Genomic DNA, 17,918 nt, shown 5'->3' with positions numbered 1-17,918 from the left:
GGCCGCGCAGGCGCAGCTGCTGCCGGCACCGCGCGGCGCCGGGGCGGCCGGGCCGAGGGACTGCGCGTGCGCGGTACCTGTGGCAACGGTCCCGCCCCCGCCGGTACGTGCGCGCGCCGCGCTGAGGGCGCCGGGGGGAGGGGATGGCACCCAGCCGGGACAAGGGGACGGGACGGGACGGGACGGGACGGGACGGGGCCGGGCAGGGCAGGGCAGGGCCGGGCAGGGCAGGGCAGGGCAGGGGGAGTGGAGGTGGCAGCCCGTAGCCTGGGGCCGTGCTGGCCGGGTGGATGGGTGCGGTCCGCCCGGCTGCCGCCCTCCTCCCGTCCGCGCTTTGCCTCCTTCAGGGAGCCGCTGCAGGAGCTTGGTTTGGGGGCTGGTCTCTTGTCTGTCTAAGTAACAAGGCCCCGTTTTCACTAGAGCTCCTGTCACCGGCAGGGCTCGTTAAAATTGTGGGTTACAGCTAAATATATATAGGTGCTGCCCATGTCGAGCTGAGTAGCCCAAGCAAAATGACGCTGGAGGTATGGGTGTAAGCTCTGCTGGAACAACCCCACCCTTTTGGCATGGAGTTTGTATCTCAAGTGGGGTGGGTGGGTCGTTCGAGCTGTTTTTACTGTTAAAGTTTTGCCGTGGATGAAAAATCATTTCAAAGAGATGGGTTGTAGTCAATGCTTCTGGCTTTCTATGTAGATGTACTTTATGTGGGTGAGTGCAAAACTCACGTTGATTTTAAATTATACCTATGGGCTAAATTCATAAGGCAGCCCAGATGTTACACCCATTATTTGTGTAATGCACACCAAGTGACTGCAGCTCAAAGTTAACCTGTAGTGGAGCAGGAGATGGCAGGCAGGACTCTGTGTTTGGCACGGGTTTCACTCCCTTAGCTCACACACGTGAGGCTTGAAGTGATTCTTACGTTCAAGAAATAAAGTCACTAAAACATACTGGGTTTGGATTTATTTACTCATGACTATAACTTTTTTACATCTGCAAGTTTAATGTGAAGATCTCTTTCTGTCCCTAAAAGGACTATATACATATTTATATATGCATTAGAGTGCTTACTGTTGCAGTACAGTTTTAAAGCAATACTGGATATTACAATTACTCTTTGCAGTTTGTTTTTCCTTTTATTAAGAGTTTATGAAGTTTTTTAAAACCCTATTTTAAATTAAAGGTTTATAAACCCCTTATATTGCATCTACACGGGATGACCCCCTTATACTTTACAAGGATTGAGGAAGAAAACTTGGATAGTGTTATATGCCCATCTTTAATCTATGCCTTGTAATTACAGCATATCCTGCAGGTCACAGCACTGCGTGCAAACACAGAGATTTACTGTTTGCAAGCTCAGCTTTGCACAGAAGTGAGCAAATGCTCTTTCCCCTGCCCCCCTCACAGTTCTAGGGAGATTTTGAGAGTCTTTCCCCTTTTGCTATAAAAATAGTAGACAAATCATGTGCTCCAATTAGTGCTGATATTGGTGTTTTTTTCTCTAAGTAAACAAAGCACAATGTTGGGAGTTTCTTGCTTTGTTGGAAATCCATCCTTCTTAGTTACTTTTTTTTGCTAGTAGAGAGTCCTCATGATTTCTCTCTGTCTGTCTGTCTCTCTCTCCTCCCCCTCTACCCCCAAATTACATTCAATACAATTCCAGTGTAGGAGTTCTTCAAAAATCCCTTGCTTGGTTTCCATCCCTTCAGAAGAGATTTGAATGCAGCTCATCCAGCCTTGCTGTTGCACAAGACTGTGAGTTATCTGTGTATTTAAGTGAGTCTTGCATTTGGTATTTTTAGAAAGAAAGGATTAAAAAAAAATCAAAGTTTTCTTGGGAGGTGGGACCAAATGTATATTTTTTTAACATTTTGATTACAAGAAGGTAATCAGTTGTTACTTATAAATGTATAGTTAAAGGCAAATCTTCTAGAATAAATACTAGTTGATTTTGAATTCCTATAAGCAATATTATTTGCAAACAGTATTATAGTGTTAGGCTTGGATGCCTTTTTTTAACCTTGAGGTCATGGACCTTTTGAAGTTGGATTCGTCTGTGGAAACAAGCTGGAACTATGCAGGAGAGGGGAATCAGTCTTAGTCTGAAAAAGTCCCTCCTTGACACTGATGAGGTCATAGCTGGATTTATGTTTGAAATCTCGTTCTAAGTTTTAAATCCTTGGGGTTTTTTTCTTCTATATTTGCTGAAGGACTAGTTACTGTTTGTTTTTTGTTTTCTTTCTGAAGCAGTTAAGTGGATTGTCAAGTGGTCTTGGGAAAAAACCCCACAATAACCCATCAGAAGATGTTTCACATTTTTCAGTACCAGCCTTTAAGACTAATAACCCAAACCAGTCTTTCTAGCATGTGTTTAAAACTGATGCTTTCAAGACCTGTTGCATTTGCACAGATATGGAAGTCATGGTTCTCAAGTCATTCTCTTCTTGGAAAGAAAAATATTATCCTGATGGGACCTCCAGGTGCTGGGAAAACAACAACTGGGAGAATAGTAGGCCAGAAACTGGATTGCCCTGTCATAGACATAGATGATGATGTCCTTGAAACAACCTGGAATATGAGTGTGTCAGAAAAACTGCGAGACGTTGGTTATGAAGCATTTCTAGAGGAGGAAGGAAAAGCCCTGTTGAAGTTCTCAGCATCTGGAAGTGTTATTTCCCTCAGTGGGTCCAATCCAATGCATGCTGCTGGCATGAAGCACATCAAAAAAAATGGAATAGTTGTTTATCTGGATGTGCCCACAACAGTCATTATGAGCAGGCTGAAATCAAAGCAAATGGATCGTATTGTGGGCCTGTCTCCTGGTGTTTCTCTCAAAGATGTACTTCAGTTTAGGAAGCAGTTCTACAAAAGGTGGTTTGACATCCGTGTTCTTTGTGGAGCGGATATTGAAGCAGAGGTTGTGGCAGAAAAGATAATTGATGCTGTGAAGAGATACCAAGACTCAGAACTGGAAACTTTCATTTCAACGAGGTCTAATAGGTCTGGAAGGAGTACGGAAGAAAACTCTCATAAATTATATTTCAGTGACGTTGTTACTCAGGGCTTAGCCCTTGATGGAGGACTCTTTGTTCCTGAGAGAGGACTTCCAAAATTCACTGCTGAAGAATGGCAAGGTCTGATAGAAGTAACTTACATTGAAAGAGCCCAGGTGATACTAGAAAGATGCATACATCCTGCTGATATTCCTGCTTCTAAGCTGGCAGAAATTGTTGAAACTGCTTATGGAGAAAACTTTAGCTGTTCTAAAGTTGCACCAGTTAGGCATCTGTCAGGAAATCAGTTCCTTCTTGAGTTATTTCATGGACCAACAGCATCATTTAAGGATTTTGCATTGCAGTTGGTGCCACATTTATTTGCCTACTGCATTCCCAGAAGCTGCAATTACTTGATTCTGGTAGCTACTTCTGGGGACACAGGGAGTGCTGTTCTAGATGGCTTTAGTCGTCTCCATGACACTGACAAACAGAGAATTGCTCTGGTGAATTTTTTTCCTGAGGATGGAGTAAGCCCAATTCAAAAATCACAAATGATTGGCTGTCAGAAAGAAAATGCTTGGTCAGTGGGTGTCAAATCTGATTTTGATTTTTGCCAGACAGCTATAAAGCAAATCTTTACTAATTCTGATTTTACTGGCTTTCTTACAGTAGAATATGGAACAGCTTTAGCTGCAGCAAACTCCATAAACTGGGCACGACTGCTTCCTCAGATAGTTTATCATGCCTCTGCATACCTTGATCTCGTTCATCAAGGTATTATTTCTTTTGGAAGCCCTGTAGATATTTGCATTCCTACAGGAAACTTTGGCAACATGTTAGCTGCTTTCTATGCTAAAATGATGGGAATTCCTATTAGAAAATGTATTTGTGCTTCCAATGAAAACAATGTTTTGACTGAATTCATAAGAACAGGTGTTTATGATTTGAGGGGAAGAAAATTAATTTCCAGTTTTTCACCAGCAATAGATATTTTGAAGTCCTCCAATCTTGAGCGATACTTGCACCTGATTGCTAATGAAGATGGACAACTGGTGACACAATTATTTAATCAGCTGGAAAATCAAGGCCACTTCCAGCTGCGGAAAGATCTACTTGGAAAGCTTCAGCAGGACTTAGTGGCTGGCTGGTGCTCTGATGAGGACTGTCTGGCTGCCATTCACTCTGTGTACAGTACTACAGGATATATTTTGGATACACACACAGCTGTTGCTAAAGTAGTTGCAGATCGATTACAAGATAGAACTTGCCCAATTATTATTTCATCTACAGCTCATTATTCTAAGTTTGCACCTGCTATCTTGAGGGCCTTGAGGATTGCAGAAATAAATCAGAATCCATTAAGTCAGCTTCACTTGCTGAGTTCTTACAGCGCTCTGCCTCCAATCCACTGGGGCCTATTAGAGACCCTGAAAAAGACGGGAAATGGGGATCACCAGGTCTGTGCTGCTGATATGAGTGTGCTAATGTCCCATATAGAAACCTTAATTCAAAATCATTTTATGAAAGTTTTTTGAGTGACTGATCCAATGTCCACAATTGCAACAGCTTCTTAACAAGCTGCATGCTTTACTAAAGCCATCATTCATCTGGCCTGTGTCCAGTCCACAGCATATCTCACAGTTTTATATCCAGTTGTCAAGCTTTCAACAGTATTTGTAAGTAATGTGTGAGATTTCTAGTGGCGGTGAAAGGTTGTGAGTTGAGAGTGTAAAAAAACTGCAATAACGTTTCACAAATCGTTCACAGTGGAGATGCCAGCACTGCTGGCTTTCCTTGGCAGTGCTGTCTCCTCCACAAGCCTGAAGCATCCTCAATGGAAGGAGGCAGATAATGAAGTCTGACCTTTCTGGAACTTTAGCTCATTTCACTTAGGGCACTGAAACATAATCGTATAATCATGTTCATATGTTACTAAAGAGGGTTGATTTCACTACAAAGATTAAAATGTCCTTGTATTGTTAATCCTTGAACCATTGAATTTTGTGATGTATTACCTTCTTGTATAATGTTTTTTATGTATTGTGTGGCCAGTGTCTTAAGTAAAAAAATCTGGTCATTTTGGTTTTAACACCTTTTTTTCCCAAATATTTTCCTGTGTCAAATAGAATACCTAATTCAATATTTTTTTAATATATTTGAGGTGTGGCTTTTCCTCCAGTGTCTTTTAGTCTCTTTCCTAGATGGTTTTTATTTGAACTTTAAATTTTAGAACCCTTTTTAAGTACTATAGAAGATTCTGATAGTGGTAACAGCCGTCTTCTGCAATAAGAACCAGAGTTCACCATTTAGTTATCTATATTTTTTGTATTGTGTTTTATCTTTGAGATCATCTAGCTTTTCTTGTTCTAATTACTTATGTTTTCATATTTTTCTTAAGTTAATTTCCTTGATGTTCTATACTATTCATGCTTTGCATGAGTTAGTGTAAGAAAGAAGCTTCCCAAATTACTTGGCATCTCATCAAGGAAAGTGAAGGATGAATTCCAGTGTGATAGCATCAGAAGTGTTCATTATGTAACCCAAAATACATCTGTGTGGTTTTGTTAATGACAGGCTCTTTGTTGTTGTTTTTTCTGAAGAAAAAAAAAGACTGGACTGTCCTAGGAAATCATGTGGTTATGGACAAATGTATTCTGCTAATTGAAGATTATATTTCACAAGGACATAAACTACATTTCATACTATGAGAAATGGTAAAATGATTTATTGAAATTTTGAGTGGAATGCACTTAGAGGTAAAGAGCTAGGAGTCTTTAGACACAAAGACATATAGCTATGGGAGTTGTATTTCCCAGTAAGATTCAAATAATTTGGTAATTGATAACCTTTTTTTTTGCCTCTTCAATAGGCAACATTTCCTACATGTCAAGATTCACTTGGGGCTTTGAACTGTTGTATCCAATGGCTTCCTTTGTGTGTCTGCTTGTACTTTTTGCCACACTAGAAGTGAACAAGACACCATCTAGCAATCTATTTTAAAGAATTGTCATTTCTTCTAGCATAAGGTAGAAGTCCAAAGCACGTGCCTTTGCCACAGTGAATACGTGTACAGTATTGTTAAATGTAGCTGGGAACATGGGTGTGACACAGTAGCTTTCCTGATTCCCACAGTTGCTATCTAGATTCTTAGATACTTTTTTACGACCTTTATAGTTCCTTGCTCAAACCTCATTCACTATTTCTGCAGTAACTTTGAAAAATAACTTTTTGCTTTCGTGGAATTGTAAGCAAACCAGATTGGAAGTGACCTGAAAACATCATCTGGGCAACCCTTTGTTACAAAGGGAGCCTAGAAGAGATTATCTAGCACCCTCTCCAGTTATGTCTTAAAAGCTGCCAGCGATGGAGACCCTCCCACACCCCTGGGGATATTCTTCCAGTGATTGAGTGTTCTTATTGTAAAAATTTCTTTCTTGAACCAAAATGAACCTTCTCCTGGTGCAGCTTCCCCTTTTTCATCTCTGTATTGCTCCTTGTCAAGAGAGAGCCTCCAATCTCTCCCTAACCACCACTGAAGTATTGGACAACAGTGCTGAAGTGCCCACTGAACCACCTGTAGTATGAAAAGATCTAACTCATTCTGTGTCCTTGTAGAGCAGGGCAATTTTCATAATTTTCCAAACATGACATGGGAAAGACTGTGATTATGTCATTAAAAAAATCCAAGGTCTGTAAGAAAAAGTTACATAAGCATATTGCCAAGAAAGAAGCATTGTTTGTATTAGTGATAAAGTGAACATTTACCTTGTGTTTCTGTATGCTTCAGTCTGATTCTTACAGTAATTCCAAGTGGAAAAAAATGTAATGCTTTCTCTGGATGTGCTCAGTACAAAACCAGAATTTTAACTCTTGAAAAAAAAAAATCCCCAAACCAAACAAACCCAACTGCCTGGATTGAATTACTGGGACAAGGTTTGGTTTCAGCTTAAGGACTCAGTGGAAATCCTGCAGTGCTTGGTTCCATGGGGCCTAATGCATTTGACATCACAGGACACTTTGTCACACACTGTTACAATACTTTACAGAAAAATCTTCCAAAGAAGAGCTTGTTTTTGTAGTAAGTACCTGAAAGGGAAGAGCTGAGATTCGAAACAAGACTAGAAGCCAGCATCGTACCCTGAGATAACTCAGTGTTAGATGAACTGGTCAGAACTAAACTAGCAGAGGATTTATTTTGGCATTACTAAATTATTTAAAGTTCATAGCAGTAACCAAGCATGGTTTGAATTTCTAGTTGCTGCTTTCCTATCACATGAGGCATTATAGCTGTCAGTATAAACTAAATAAGTAAAAAATTGACCACTTGTACTTAGAGAAGGGCTTTCAACATGGACTTACAGTGTCTAAGGGCAGTGAGGTTTATGAGCACATGCAATATTAATACATTTCTCAGAATGTCTAAAGGCTTTTACAATATAGTATTTACTAATTTTCAAAAATAATTAATTTTTGGACTTTGATTAACTTCAGTAAACTATTTTCCTGCGCTACGTCTGCTTGTGGATCCTAGTGATGAACATTATAAGATGCTGCAGTAGTGTTGTGATCCAGTATGTATGCAGTACTTGTGACCTGGTGCTAATGCTGTGTTTTGGTAGCTGTAGTGTACAACCTTCTCTCCTGCAAGGGAAAAAAATTTCCAGCATGCTCAGGATAGCTGGCTGTGGGTACATAGGATAGTGAGGGAAGCAAACCCCCTTTCTTCCCAGCCCAGACTTTTTTAGTGTCAACAGTATACTGTGGTTCAACCCCTATTGTGCTACTGCTAAGGTCCTTTTTCCCCCCACTGTCAGTATTATGAAAGATTCAAAAAGCATTAAAGACTGGGCATAAATGCCCTTTTTTTTGTCTTGTGTGTTCAGCATTAGGACACTGTGCACACTGAATGCTGTCATATGTAATTTTCTATTAACTTCTTAAGGCATGGTGGGTGTGCCAATGGTACAGAAAAGCAAATTGCTATTGTGCTGGTTAGCAGGATTCTTTAAGCCATTTAGGTTTGCTGTATACAGAGTTTGCTCCTGTATGTCTAGCAGGATGTTGCAGTATCAATCCATAAGATCCAGGTTGACAGGGAGTGTGAGCATGCAGATCTTACACATTTCCACTCGCTTTGTTGATCCAGAGTAAAAGCATTTCTTTAGTTAAGCTGTATTCTTCTGTATAGATAAATCTTTGCTGAACACTTCTACTACATGAAAAACCTCAGGGACAAATTTAATGTAAGGAGAAATGTAAGGAGAAATATAGCCTCTATGTTTACACTTTTTATTATAAGAATATTAATCTGGAAGATACTCTGTTGTGCTTACAGATGTACCAGGTGCTCATTACTTGCCTTTAGTCACAGCCCTTCTTCTCAGGGTGACAGAGAGTGACTTGAGGTAAAAGATGAATAGAACATCAGAAGATAATTCTGTTTTCTTAGGATTTTATTGTATAAAAAGAATTGCTATTTACAGTTTTTGAGGTGATGGAATATTTTATCTGATGGAACTCTACAGGGAAGATTCTTGTTGTTCAAAAGGTCAGCTTGCGTTCAAGGACGTCAAGAACAGACATTGCTATTAAGTATATCATGTGTGGCATACTGAAAATGCACGTTACTCATTTTTATCCACTGTATTTTTTTTCTAAATTAACATTGCGGGATCGATATAGCACTATAGCACTTTCTTTGCCAATACGTCTGTAAATCCTTATCAATCTGCTACAAAGAAAATCCACTAAAAGAAGTGGTTTCAGAGTTTGATATTCTCAAGTCTTGAAAGATATATTTCATCCTGTGTTTCCTTGAAAGTTAAGGGTATATTTGGTAATAATCTAGTAATTTACTTTGCTGAGACTAAGATTTTAGTGAGATAGTCTGCATCATTCTGGAAGGAAGTATGTATAAAAAAGGAAACACATATCAAAATAGCAAATGTCTAAGCACTGTTTACATTGAGCCACAGACTTGTCCAGTGCTGCATGGAAAGTCTGCATTCTCAGGATTGTTATGGAAAAGGAAATCTCTGACAGTGTAACCTTTCTTATTCATGTTTAGTTCAGTGGAAAAGTGAGCTAGTTGTCTGTTAGCTGTTGTGGAGCAACTTTGGTACACTTCTATCATTTCAGGATCATGGGCTTAAAAATTACTTGAATGGTTGAAACAGCAATGAGCAGTTAATGTCAGTGAATAAATGTGAATGGGCCATTGATTCTGAACATGCATTAGCAGCTTAAGGAGGATTTAGATGTCACTGTGTTTTTTCATGGCACTTACAAATATGCTCAGCTTGCTTATCTGACCTGGGAAGACCTTGCTTCAGATTTTTTCAGAATGTAGCAATCTGAAAGACAACTGTCTTGGTCTTGCTGTCCAATTTAGCTAAAACTTTCAAAGATCTCTAAGTGTGGACCAAGATCTAAGCTGTTTGCGCATTTTACTTGAGAAGATTTTACTCCCTGATAAGTGTTTAAGATGTTGTCTGGTCTCCTTCTTGACAGCATAGGAAAATTATTTAGTAGAATCAAGATATCACCTGATTTACTTGCTTCTGTATGATATTATAAAATTTAACCAAGAGGAGAATCCCCAGTGTTTTCCTTGCACAACACAAGAACACATCTTTCATAAAAAGTGTATCTCAAGTTTCACAAAATCAGTTCCATAGCACGGGAATTGTTACTCTAGCATTTTATTTAGATCTTTTGTCACTGGTGTTTGAAGTAGACTCAGATTTTCAAATAGTTTATTTTAAAGAGTTATTGTTATAGAAACATGGAGGGTATCACTCCCAGATTTAAAATTCATCATGACAATAGTTGAGTCAAACCTGAAAGAACTCAAAATGTAAATTGGAAAGGAAATACTGAACAGATTTGTTATGTGAGTTCACACAGGATTTGGCTCTTAATCGTGAGTTTATTAAGAACATAGGAGGAAATAAAGTAATGGCTGTTAAAATCTGCAGATGCCACAAAACTTAAATACTAAAGAGCCACTTAATCATAGCAAGATTAATTGCTTGGTTAGGAGCTGTAAGCAATTTGCATTTCATTCTGGCCTAAGTAGACCAGTTTTTAGGAGCATAGAGGTTTGAGAACATACTTAGCAAGTTGAACAATTTGTGGTAGGAAATGTTGACTTTGAATGGTGTCTGGAGATGAATATGAATTTTCAGCATGCCTTGTGGCCAAAATGACCAGTGAGATCCTGAGGTTAGAAATGGGAATACTGCCAGGGAAGAAATACTGTTGTCTGCATTTGGCTTTGATGTAACCTTTTAGAAGAATATTATGCCTGATTTCAGTAGTCACAATTTTCAGTAATGCTGGGAAGCTGAACAGAAAACAGTCATGAGAGCAATAAAAGCACTAAAAAGAAGCACTGACATGAGAGTCTCTGAATCCAGAGACCAGAATCTGCTTAGTTTAGTGAAGGAAGAATCAGCCTAGATGAACCATCTTTGGAGAAAAATTGATAGTAAAGAACTGTTCCACCTAGCAGAGAAAGAGTGATCCAGCAAGTGTAAGCAGAAGTCGAACATGTTACAAAAAGAGATAAAGGTATGTAACAGAACAGTAAGGACATCCCTAGTCTGGACATACCAGATGATTTCCTGAAAAAATGTGGTTTGATAGCAAGAGGACTAATTCAGACAAGTCAGACCCATATTACACAAGAGTTCAAACCAAACAATCACAAGTCGTGTTCCGCTGTCCCAGGAGTAACTTGCCTTTAACAAAACATGAACAGCATTTCACAGAGGTTTGAGAAATAGAGATTATGAACTAATTTCATATCTGCTGTGGTGTGATCAGTATACAGAGCAAATTCTGAGCTAAATAGGCTACTGGATATGTTTAGCTGTGTTCTTTCTGTCTCTAGAGAATTGCAAATGGACTACTAATGCATACCCTGACTTGACTCATGGCTATTAGGATATGGCTCATTAGTTTTAAATTTCATTATACAATACGCCTTGTGATGGTTTGGACTATATATACTTTCATTATGAAAATGAGGTGAACAGCACAGGAGGAAAGTGTCTGTGTAAATGTCAGCTTTATTGAATATAGCTAATTGTTATTTATTTATTATTATTTAATTTTCCAAGCTTATAAAAGTTAGAAATCTTTGAAATTTATTAGATGCTTTTGCCCCCCTTTTTTCTCTGCTTTTACAAGCAGCTTGCAATCCAATGGCCATTTTCAATTCATTTTCAGCTCATAATAAGACTTATAGGACAAATGGAAAAATCTAATGTTCCCTTTTTATAGTTAAACTTGAACTTTTATATACCAATTAAAGCTTAGAGAAGGTAAAATGTTCTCATGGGTTTCTGCTCTAACACATATTTGATTAAAATGGTTTTTTTCTTTACATTTTAAACTAATTCACTAAATTATATCTAAATAGAGCAGGTATTTAGTGGACTTTTTTTTTTCTAAGTATCTGTGGCAATCTGATTCTGTTTAAAATGCTAATAAATGCATCCCATCTCCTAATGAAACCAGTGTTCCCTGCATAATTAATTAGCATTTTGTACAAATGAGAATGGGCAAGCCATATTCACAGTAGTTTTCTACCAGAAAGATTAATAAAAGAATTATATGCAGTTCTGGAACACCACAAGAGTGTCTCATTTCTGCAAAACCGGTGTTTTGCAAGTAAAAATTTTAGTGAAATTTACCTGGAATCGTTGTTCCATACAGCTTTTATCCACAAGGTGGCATTCCTAACAGGAGTTTGCTAGGCATAGTCACTTCTTGCAGTTTTTGAAGGACTCTGAGAGGCAGTCTTAAGCATTTTGTAATAGTATATGAGGTTTTTATGTTTTCATTTTTATAAAATGAAGATTATTAAGAGTAATTAAGAGTAATTTAAGTCAAAAACCTTAATGATAATTAGGTTAATACTCATTGATGTGTGGAGTATCCAGAAATATGTGATGGTTCCAGGTTACAAAACAACACACTCATTCATGGCATTTTATACTACTAGAGACTTTTCAACTGTAAAGCTGGAATCAATTTTTCTTAAATGGAAGAGTCTAAAGTAATAATTTAAAAATTCTTTAAATCAAGAGCACAAGTAATACCATGGTCTTGTATGGTATTCTAAACCTCAGTGTTTATTGTTTTGTACTTAATGTGGCATATGGAGCTTGTAGTAAGTTCTGGGTTAAGGAAGGGCAGTTAATAGTTGTCATGGGGAAAAGCTGTATAAATTATGTCTTGCTCTGCAGGGGAGGATTTTGCATAGTTTAATGTTACAATGACCAAGCAACTTATTTTCATATGCCTGTCATCCAGGTTGATAACAGCCCGGGGGCAACTCTGCCTTTCTTCAGGCTTTATATCTTTTTCAGTTTCTTATAGTCTTTGTATGCTAAATTCAAATGCCTTGTTACTCTTTATCTTTAAATACAAGCATGAAGGGAGTATAATACAACCTGGTAAGCCAATACAAGTGCACTAGATTTTATATAACAGGGATGTGCATATTATACTTTTCTCTCCCATGGTTCAGGTCCTGATCTTACTTTGCTTTTTTTTTCTGATTCTGTAACATCAGACCTTAGCTAGGTAATCATTTATATTTCCATTCTAGCTGGTGCCCTACTTGCCTTTCGGTTTGCAAAAAAAAAAAAAAAAAAAAAAGACATAACCTAAAGTTTGTGCTGAAACTGTAATCCAATGTAAATTGTGGAATTTTTTCCAAGTCTATTTCGAGTCAATAGAAAGGAATATGAGTTGTTTGATTTTTGATTTATTGTTTTGTGGTAGCAAAACTTCTGTGGAGTCTTTTCTAATGTGTAATGCCTCAGCCCTCTGGGTTTGCTTCCGCTCACTTCACACAGCCTAAAGGACAGAGCAGCGGCTGCACCACGGCTGACACTGATGACAGTCTTTGCTGAGTTAGCGGGCACTATTTTGACATTAAGTAGATGTTCACTCTCCTAACATTCTGTTGTACCTCTATCATCTCTCAAAGATGGCTCTGCAAAACAAAATACAAATTCTTGTTCACTGAAAGCAATTGTCAGTCAGAAAAACCCCACTTTTAGAATGATCAAGCTGGGAGAACCTACCTGCTGGTTGAATCTGGCACAAGGACTGTAGAGACAAACCTTCTGAGTTGATAGTATCTCATACTGACTACTAGTAAAATTTGAGGGGCTGAACATCTCCCACATGCTGCAAATTTTAAAGAAATGTGGTGAAAATATCTGTTTCCAGGATGTGGAAATGGCTGGACAAAGAAAGTTATATATAATAATTATGAAGTGTTAATGGGGAAGTAAATGATATGTTGTTGTCTTTCAAGTTAAGCTACACACTGAATTTTCTTTATAGTAGTTAGTCATAGCACTAGGTGAGTAAATGAGGGCAGCATTCCTCTGAGAGGAGCGAGAAATCTGACCAACAGAGAAGGTTTAAAAATAGAAAAAACCAATGTACAAAAAAAAAATAAAAAATGGAAAGAAACATTGTCTGCTCTGAGGGCTGCCATGTGGAAAGGGCTTATTGTGAAGGATGGTCTGTAGATGGAACTGTACACAGCTATACAAGGGAACAGGTTAGTCAGTGGCAGGGTTCAAGGTCCCCAAAAATGCTGTAGTGTGTAGGGTGTGATGGACATCACCAGGAGAAATCAGTAGTCTGGAGCATCACTGATGTTGCTTCTGGGACATCTCATGATGTCAGATCAGATGGATATGTATTCCAACTCCCAGAAATGGGGGGAAAAAATTATGCTGAATTTGTCCTTTTGCCTAAGGGTGTCTCAATTATATGACAGTGATTATAAGTTCACATAACCCAGCACTTGCAGGTAACACTGTCAGAAAAAACACCTGTACTGACTGTAGACAGATAACAGTCCTGATACTTCATGATGGATCTACAAATTGCTTTGCTAGTACAAAGCACGTCAGGGGCTAATTTGATGCAGTTTATTGTTTGCAAGAGGTGGATTATAAATGTTTGGAATTGCATCTTATGTAACTGCTGCTGGATAAGCATACATACGAGTAAGTGGAACTGGGAAAGGAAAATGTGATACTGGGAGCTGTAACCACAAGTATTATCACTTCCCATATGTAACAAACTTATGCCTAGGGCAAGGAAGCACAATTACTGACAGAAGCTGTGTTTGCTCATGCAGGTGATTTTATTGTTCTAAGTGATTTATCACTCTGGCTAACGTTTTTTGATTAAAGACTTTTCTGGAATGATTGTACTTCAAAGGAAATTTGGAGTTGTTTGCTTTCAATAGATGACCAGGTCTGCCTATTGGAAAGGTTAGATTTATAATGTACTTTCATGTGGGTTTTAAACTGGTGGAAGACAAAGAGTCAAGGTTTGTTTCCCCAGGTTAGTGGTATAATATCTTTCAGTCTTTCCCTTTTTCTTCCTGAGTCTCAGAAACCTATTAATACACATTTGAGAAACTTGTCAGATACTTAAATATTTAATGTACTTCCAAATTGTATTATTTAACTTTGTCTGTTACAAAAAGCATATGGTGGATTCTCTGGATTTATGCTGGGTGCTAATGATACACTGATGATTACTGAAAACAGAAAAACTGTCCTTACTTTACCAAAGGCAAGAAGATGTTATATTTTCAAACTGTTAAATCTAGCTTTTAAGTCCTGATTCCAGGAAGTGTGCAGAACCTGAATTGCTAACATCTTGTTCATTGTTCTCCTGGGTCACTGATGGTAAAGTTCTTATTTTCTTATGCATTTATATTACTGTGGAAAGAGGTAGTTGTAAGTCCAGGTCCCTTCTTTCTCAGAGGGATCTGAGTGTAAAACAGTTATTCACTGTGTTACTTTGGCCTGACATTAGAATTACTTTTAGTAAAGACAAATCAAACCTAATACCTAGTCAACCCCTGTTCAAAATGCAAAGTGATGAAGCTGAGCCAGAAGATACTGAGTACAAAGTGAGCTTCTTCACTGTATAGAGCCAGTATAAAAGCTAGTTAAAAGCTACTTCACAGACTACTAAGATCCCCCAATATCGAACAAATTGTTACTCATTTCTGCAAGGCACAGCTGACAGCTGATGGAAGACATATAAATAATTTTTAAAAAAAATCTGTCCAAAATAATTTTGCCGTCTGTGAGCATTTAGCTTATTGTGTTAAGCCTCAGGGTGAAGAGTGGATCTCCCACCTCCCATGGTGGCAGCTCTTTGGTCAATTCAGGGGCAGAAGCATCATCATCTTCATTTGTGAGGATTTTTCCCTTGTATTAATTGCATGATCTGCTTCATAAATCAACTCACATTTAAATGGAACAGCTTAAAAGTAATTGTGCAGCTGAGCAACTGATGAGTTATTATGCCTTATGGCTCCTGTGGCTGTGTGGGTAAGGACCAAAAAGACAAAAATTGGTCTCTTTAACCTCCAATGTCCCTTAACTCTCCTCCAATGAGTTTTCTGTCACTTTAATTTAAGAAGTATTTTGATCAGCTTATGAAAGCAGTTCTATGATGCATTTGTCTCCGGTTCCCCAGAAACAATTTCCCAATCCTGTGTTCCTAAATTCCCTTCTATACATTGCCTTTCCTTTTTTCTTGTTTTGATAGCTGTATTAGATATTGTTAGGGATAATGTTGTGTATAGATCTGGTTTTAGAGGATAGACAGATGAAGTAAACATCATTTGGAGTGCCATTGAGACCACCTTGGTAATTTTTTTTGTTTGCGAAGCAGATGTCTCTGTTATGCACTCAGATTCTTCACTGTCACCCATTATCATAAAGTCATTTTAGCATAACTATTTTTTAATTCTCTAAGCCTTTTCATGGGACATTTTAAAATCAGTGTTTGTGGGATAAATTTTGCTTTATATTACAACTCAAAATACCAGATTCTTAAAAATAATCTTGTAATAAGCATTTTGTCGTTAATGTAATTAAGTTCCTTTCAGGATGGTACTTGGACTGCAAATTGAGAGTTTTATTTCTCTTTTGGAATCAGGTACCCTTTGAAATGTTCATGCTGAAGTTCTGTAAATGGTGTTGTCATTCTGTGTTGTGACACTGCGTTGTCACTCCTTTCAGCAGAATTTTAAAAACTGCTATGAGTTCTGATTGGAAAGAAAAGTGTATATATGCAACTATTTTCAGTGGAAAAGAAAACCAGAAGACATTATTTTGTTATTATAACTTTACCTAAGAGGAGAAGAGATGCATATGTATGAGTGTGCGGATATTTGATAAGTTTATATCTTTCTCAGAAAGCTTGAAAGTGGTGATTTTTGCAAGATTTCAAATTGATTATGAGATGCTGGAGTTGTTTTTCTTCCACCTTACTCCCACCCAAATTCATAAATGAATGACACAAAAGTTTTTAAAATCAGACTTCACTATGTAGAAAGTAAAAATGGGGGCGAAGAGCAGCAAAAATCAGATCCTGTGAATGCTCAGAAGCTGGACACAATTCTGCTGAGTGTCTGTAAATTAAAGCCCAAGATTGAAATTCTGACCCTTTAAACAATTCCTTTAACTATGGCCATGACTAAGGCTTCCTAGTCTTAATATCTTACTATAAAAGTGGAGCTGTGGTTTTCTTGAGAGATTTGTGTAAAAGCCTGCTGCAGTGAGGCTAGGTACCACGGAAACAGCTTTTTAGGGGCTGCTGAGAGGAGTGGTTCTACTTTTTGTCTGAGAGTAATTCTGAGCTAAAAGAGGAAAAAAAAACATTAAAAATTTATTTAAGTTTTTTTTTTCAAAAATTGTGTTTAACATGGAATGAGGATTTATAGTTTAGCACTCTATCTGAAGTTGTCTGATCTTATGTATATGCACATGTATATATAATGTGTATGCCTACAGATTGTATATGTATTTCAGTTTGTTGTGTGCATAGCATATCATGCTGGAGTTGTAGCTTGCTGGATCAGTGTGAGCGATCTTGACTGCTGCATCTCAGATCATGTGTTGAAAGAGATGTGCATCCCTGTGAAGAAAGAGATCCCTGTGAGTACCAGTCTGCTGCATCATCACATCCAGATCTGACCCATGTGGTTGTCCTTCCTACTCAATGCGAGTTTGATGTCACAGAGGGACCACATGACTTCCCTGAGCTGTGCTGTCAGGTTCAGGGCTTCTGCAGCCCAGGGCTCCAGCTGGCCTTGACCCTTGGCTGCTTTTGTGCGTTTTTGCCTGACCTTGGTTCACTGTCACTGAGGAAACTGTATGAGAGTCTGTAAACTGAAACTGTGCAAGATAAGAAAAGTAAAAACAAGCAGAACTGAATGTGCTGAGCTGGGAACACTGTCTCGGGGATTGGGGACAAATACTGACATAGAATCTAAAAATCTAAAAGAGAAAGCAAAGACTTAGAAGATGGCATCTCTGCAACTGTGAGGACTTGTACTAATTTACTGGGGTATTTTGACATAAATGAAAGACATTTCTTATTAAATATAAAGTGTACAGCACCAATAAAAAGCATCAGAAACTTCATTTTCTTCTCTCTTCTTTTCCCTTCTCCCTTTTCCTTTTCCCTATGGATCCTCATCTCATCAGCTTCTTCCTGACCCATCAGAAGGATGCTTCTCTGATCAGCCTGTGGTCAAAAGTGCCTCTTGATACTCTACTGTTCTCATTTTACTCTGTAAACATACAGCCCCCAAGGCACACTTGGCATGTGGTACTGTTCTCTCACTGCTCTTGACCCTGATGTCCACACTAGCATGGTGTGGTGGCCCTGGAGCAGCTACAGTGACCAGGCAGCCCTCTGGTCACCTACACAGCTTGGCATCAGGGCTGGAGGAGCAATAATGACATTCTGAGCACTGATGTAAGTGTCTGGGGCTGGGATAGGGACTGGGGACCCAAAATGCTCTGCACTATTGCTTATACAAGCACCTGGGTAAAAATAACTCTGGTT

General features: G+C 38.5%; 1 protein-coding gene across 5 annotated transcripts; it reads left to right on the top strand.

The window, feature by feature from the left end:
• The first annotated feature begins 70 nt into the window (after positions 1–70).
• THNSL1 (threonine synthase like 1) lies at positions 71–17,487 on the top strand. Of its 5 annotated transcripts, none has more exons than XM_066316026.1 (3): positions 71–103; positions 1,672–1,758; positions 2,254–17,487. In XM_066316026.1, the coding sequence occupies exon 3, from the start codon at positions 2,309–2,311 to the stop codon at positions 4,532–4,534; it is 2,226 nt and encodes a 741-aa protein (XP_066172123.1). In that variant the 5' UTR covers positions 71–103; positions 1,672–1,758; positions 2,254–2,308; the 3' UTR covers positions 4,535–17,487. The 5 variants fall into 5 exon arrangements, with proteins under 5 accessions (XP_066172123.1, XP_066172149.1, XP_066172132.1 ...); XM_066316052.1 differs by having other exon boundaries at positions 83–103; positions 2,251–17,487; XM_066316035.1 differs by having other exon boundaries at positions 84–103; positions 1,667–1,758.
• The last annotated feature ends 431 nt before the right edge of the window (positions 17,488–17,918 follow it).

Source organism: Sylvia atricapilla, chromosome 1 (genome assembly GCF_009819655.1).
Source record: "Sylvia atricapilla isolate bSylAtr1 chromosome 1, bSylAtr1.pri, whole genome shotgun sequence".
Taxonomy (NCBI): domain Eukaryota; kingdom Metazoa; phylum Chordata; class Aves; order Passeriformes; family Sylviidae; genus Sylvia; species Sylvia atricapilla.
This window is presented reverse-complemented; position numbering and strand designations above follow the sequence as displayed.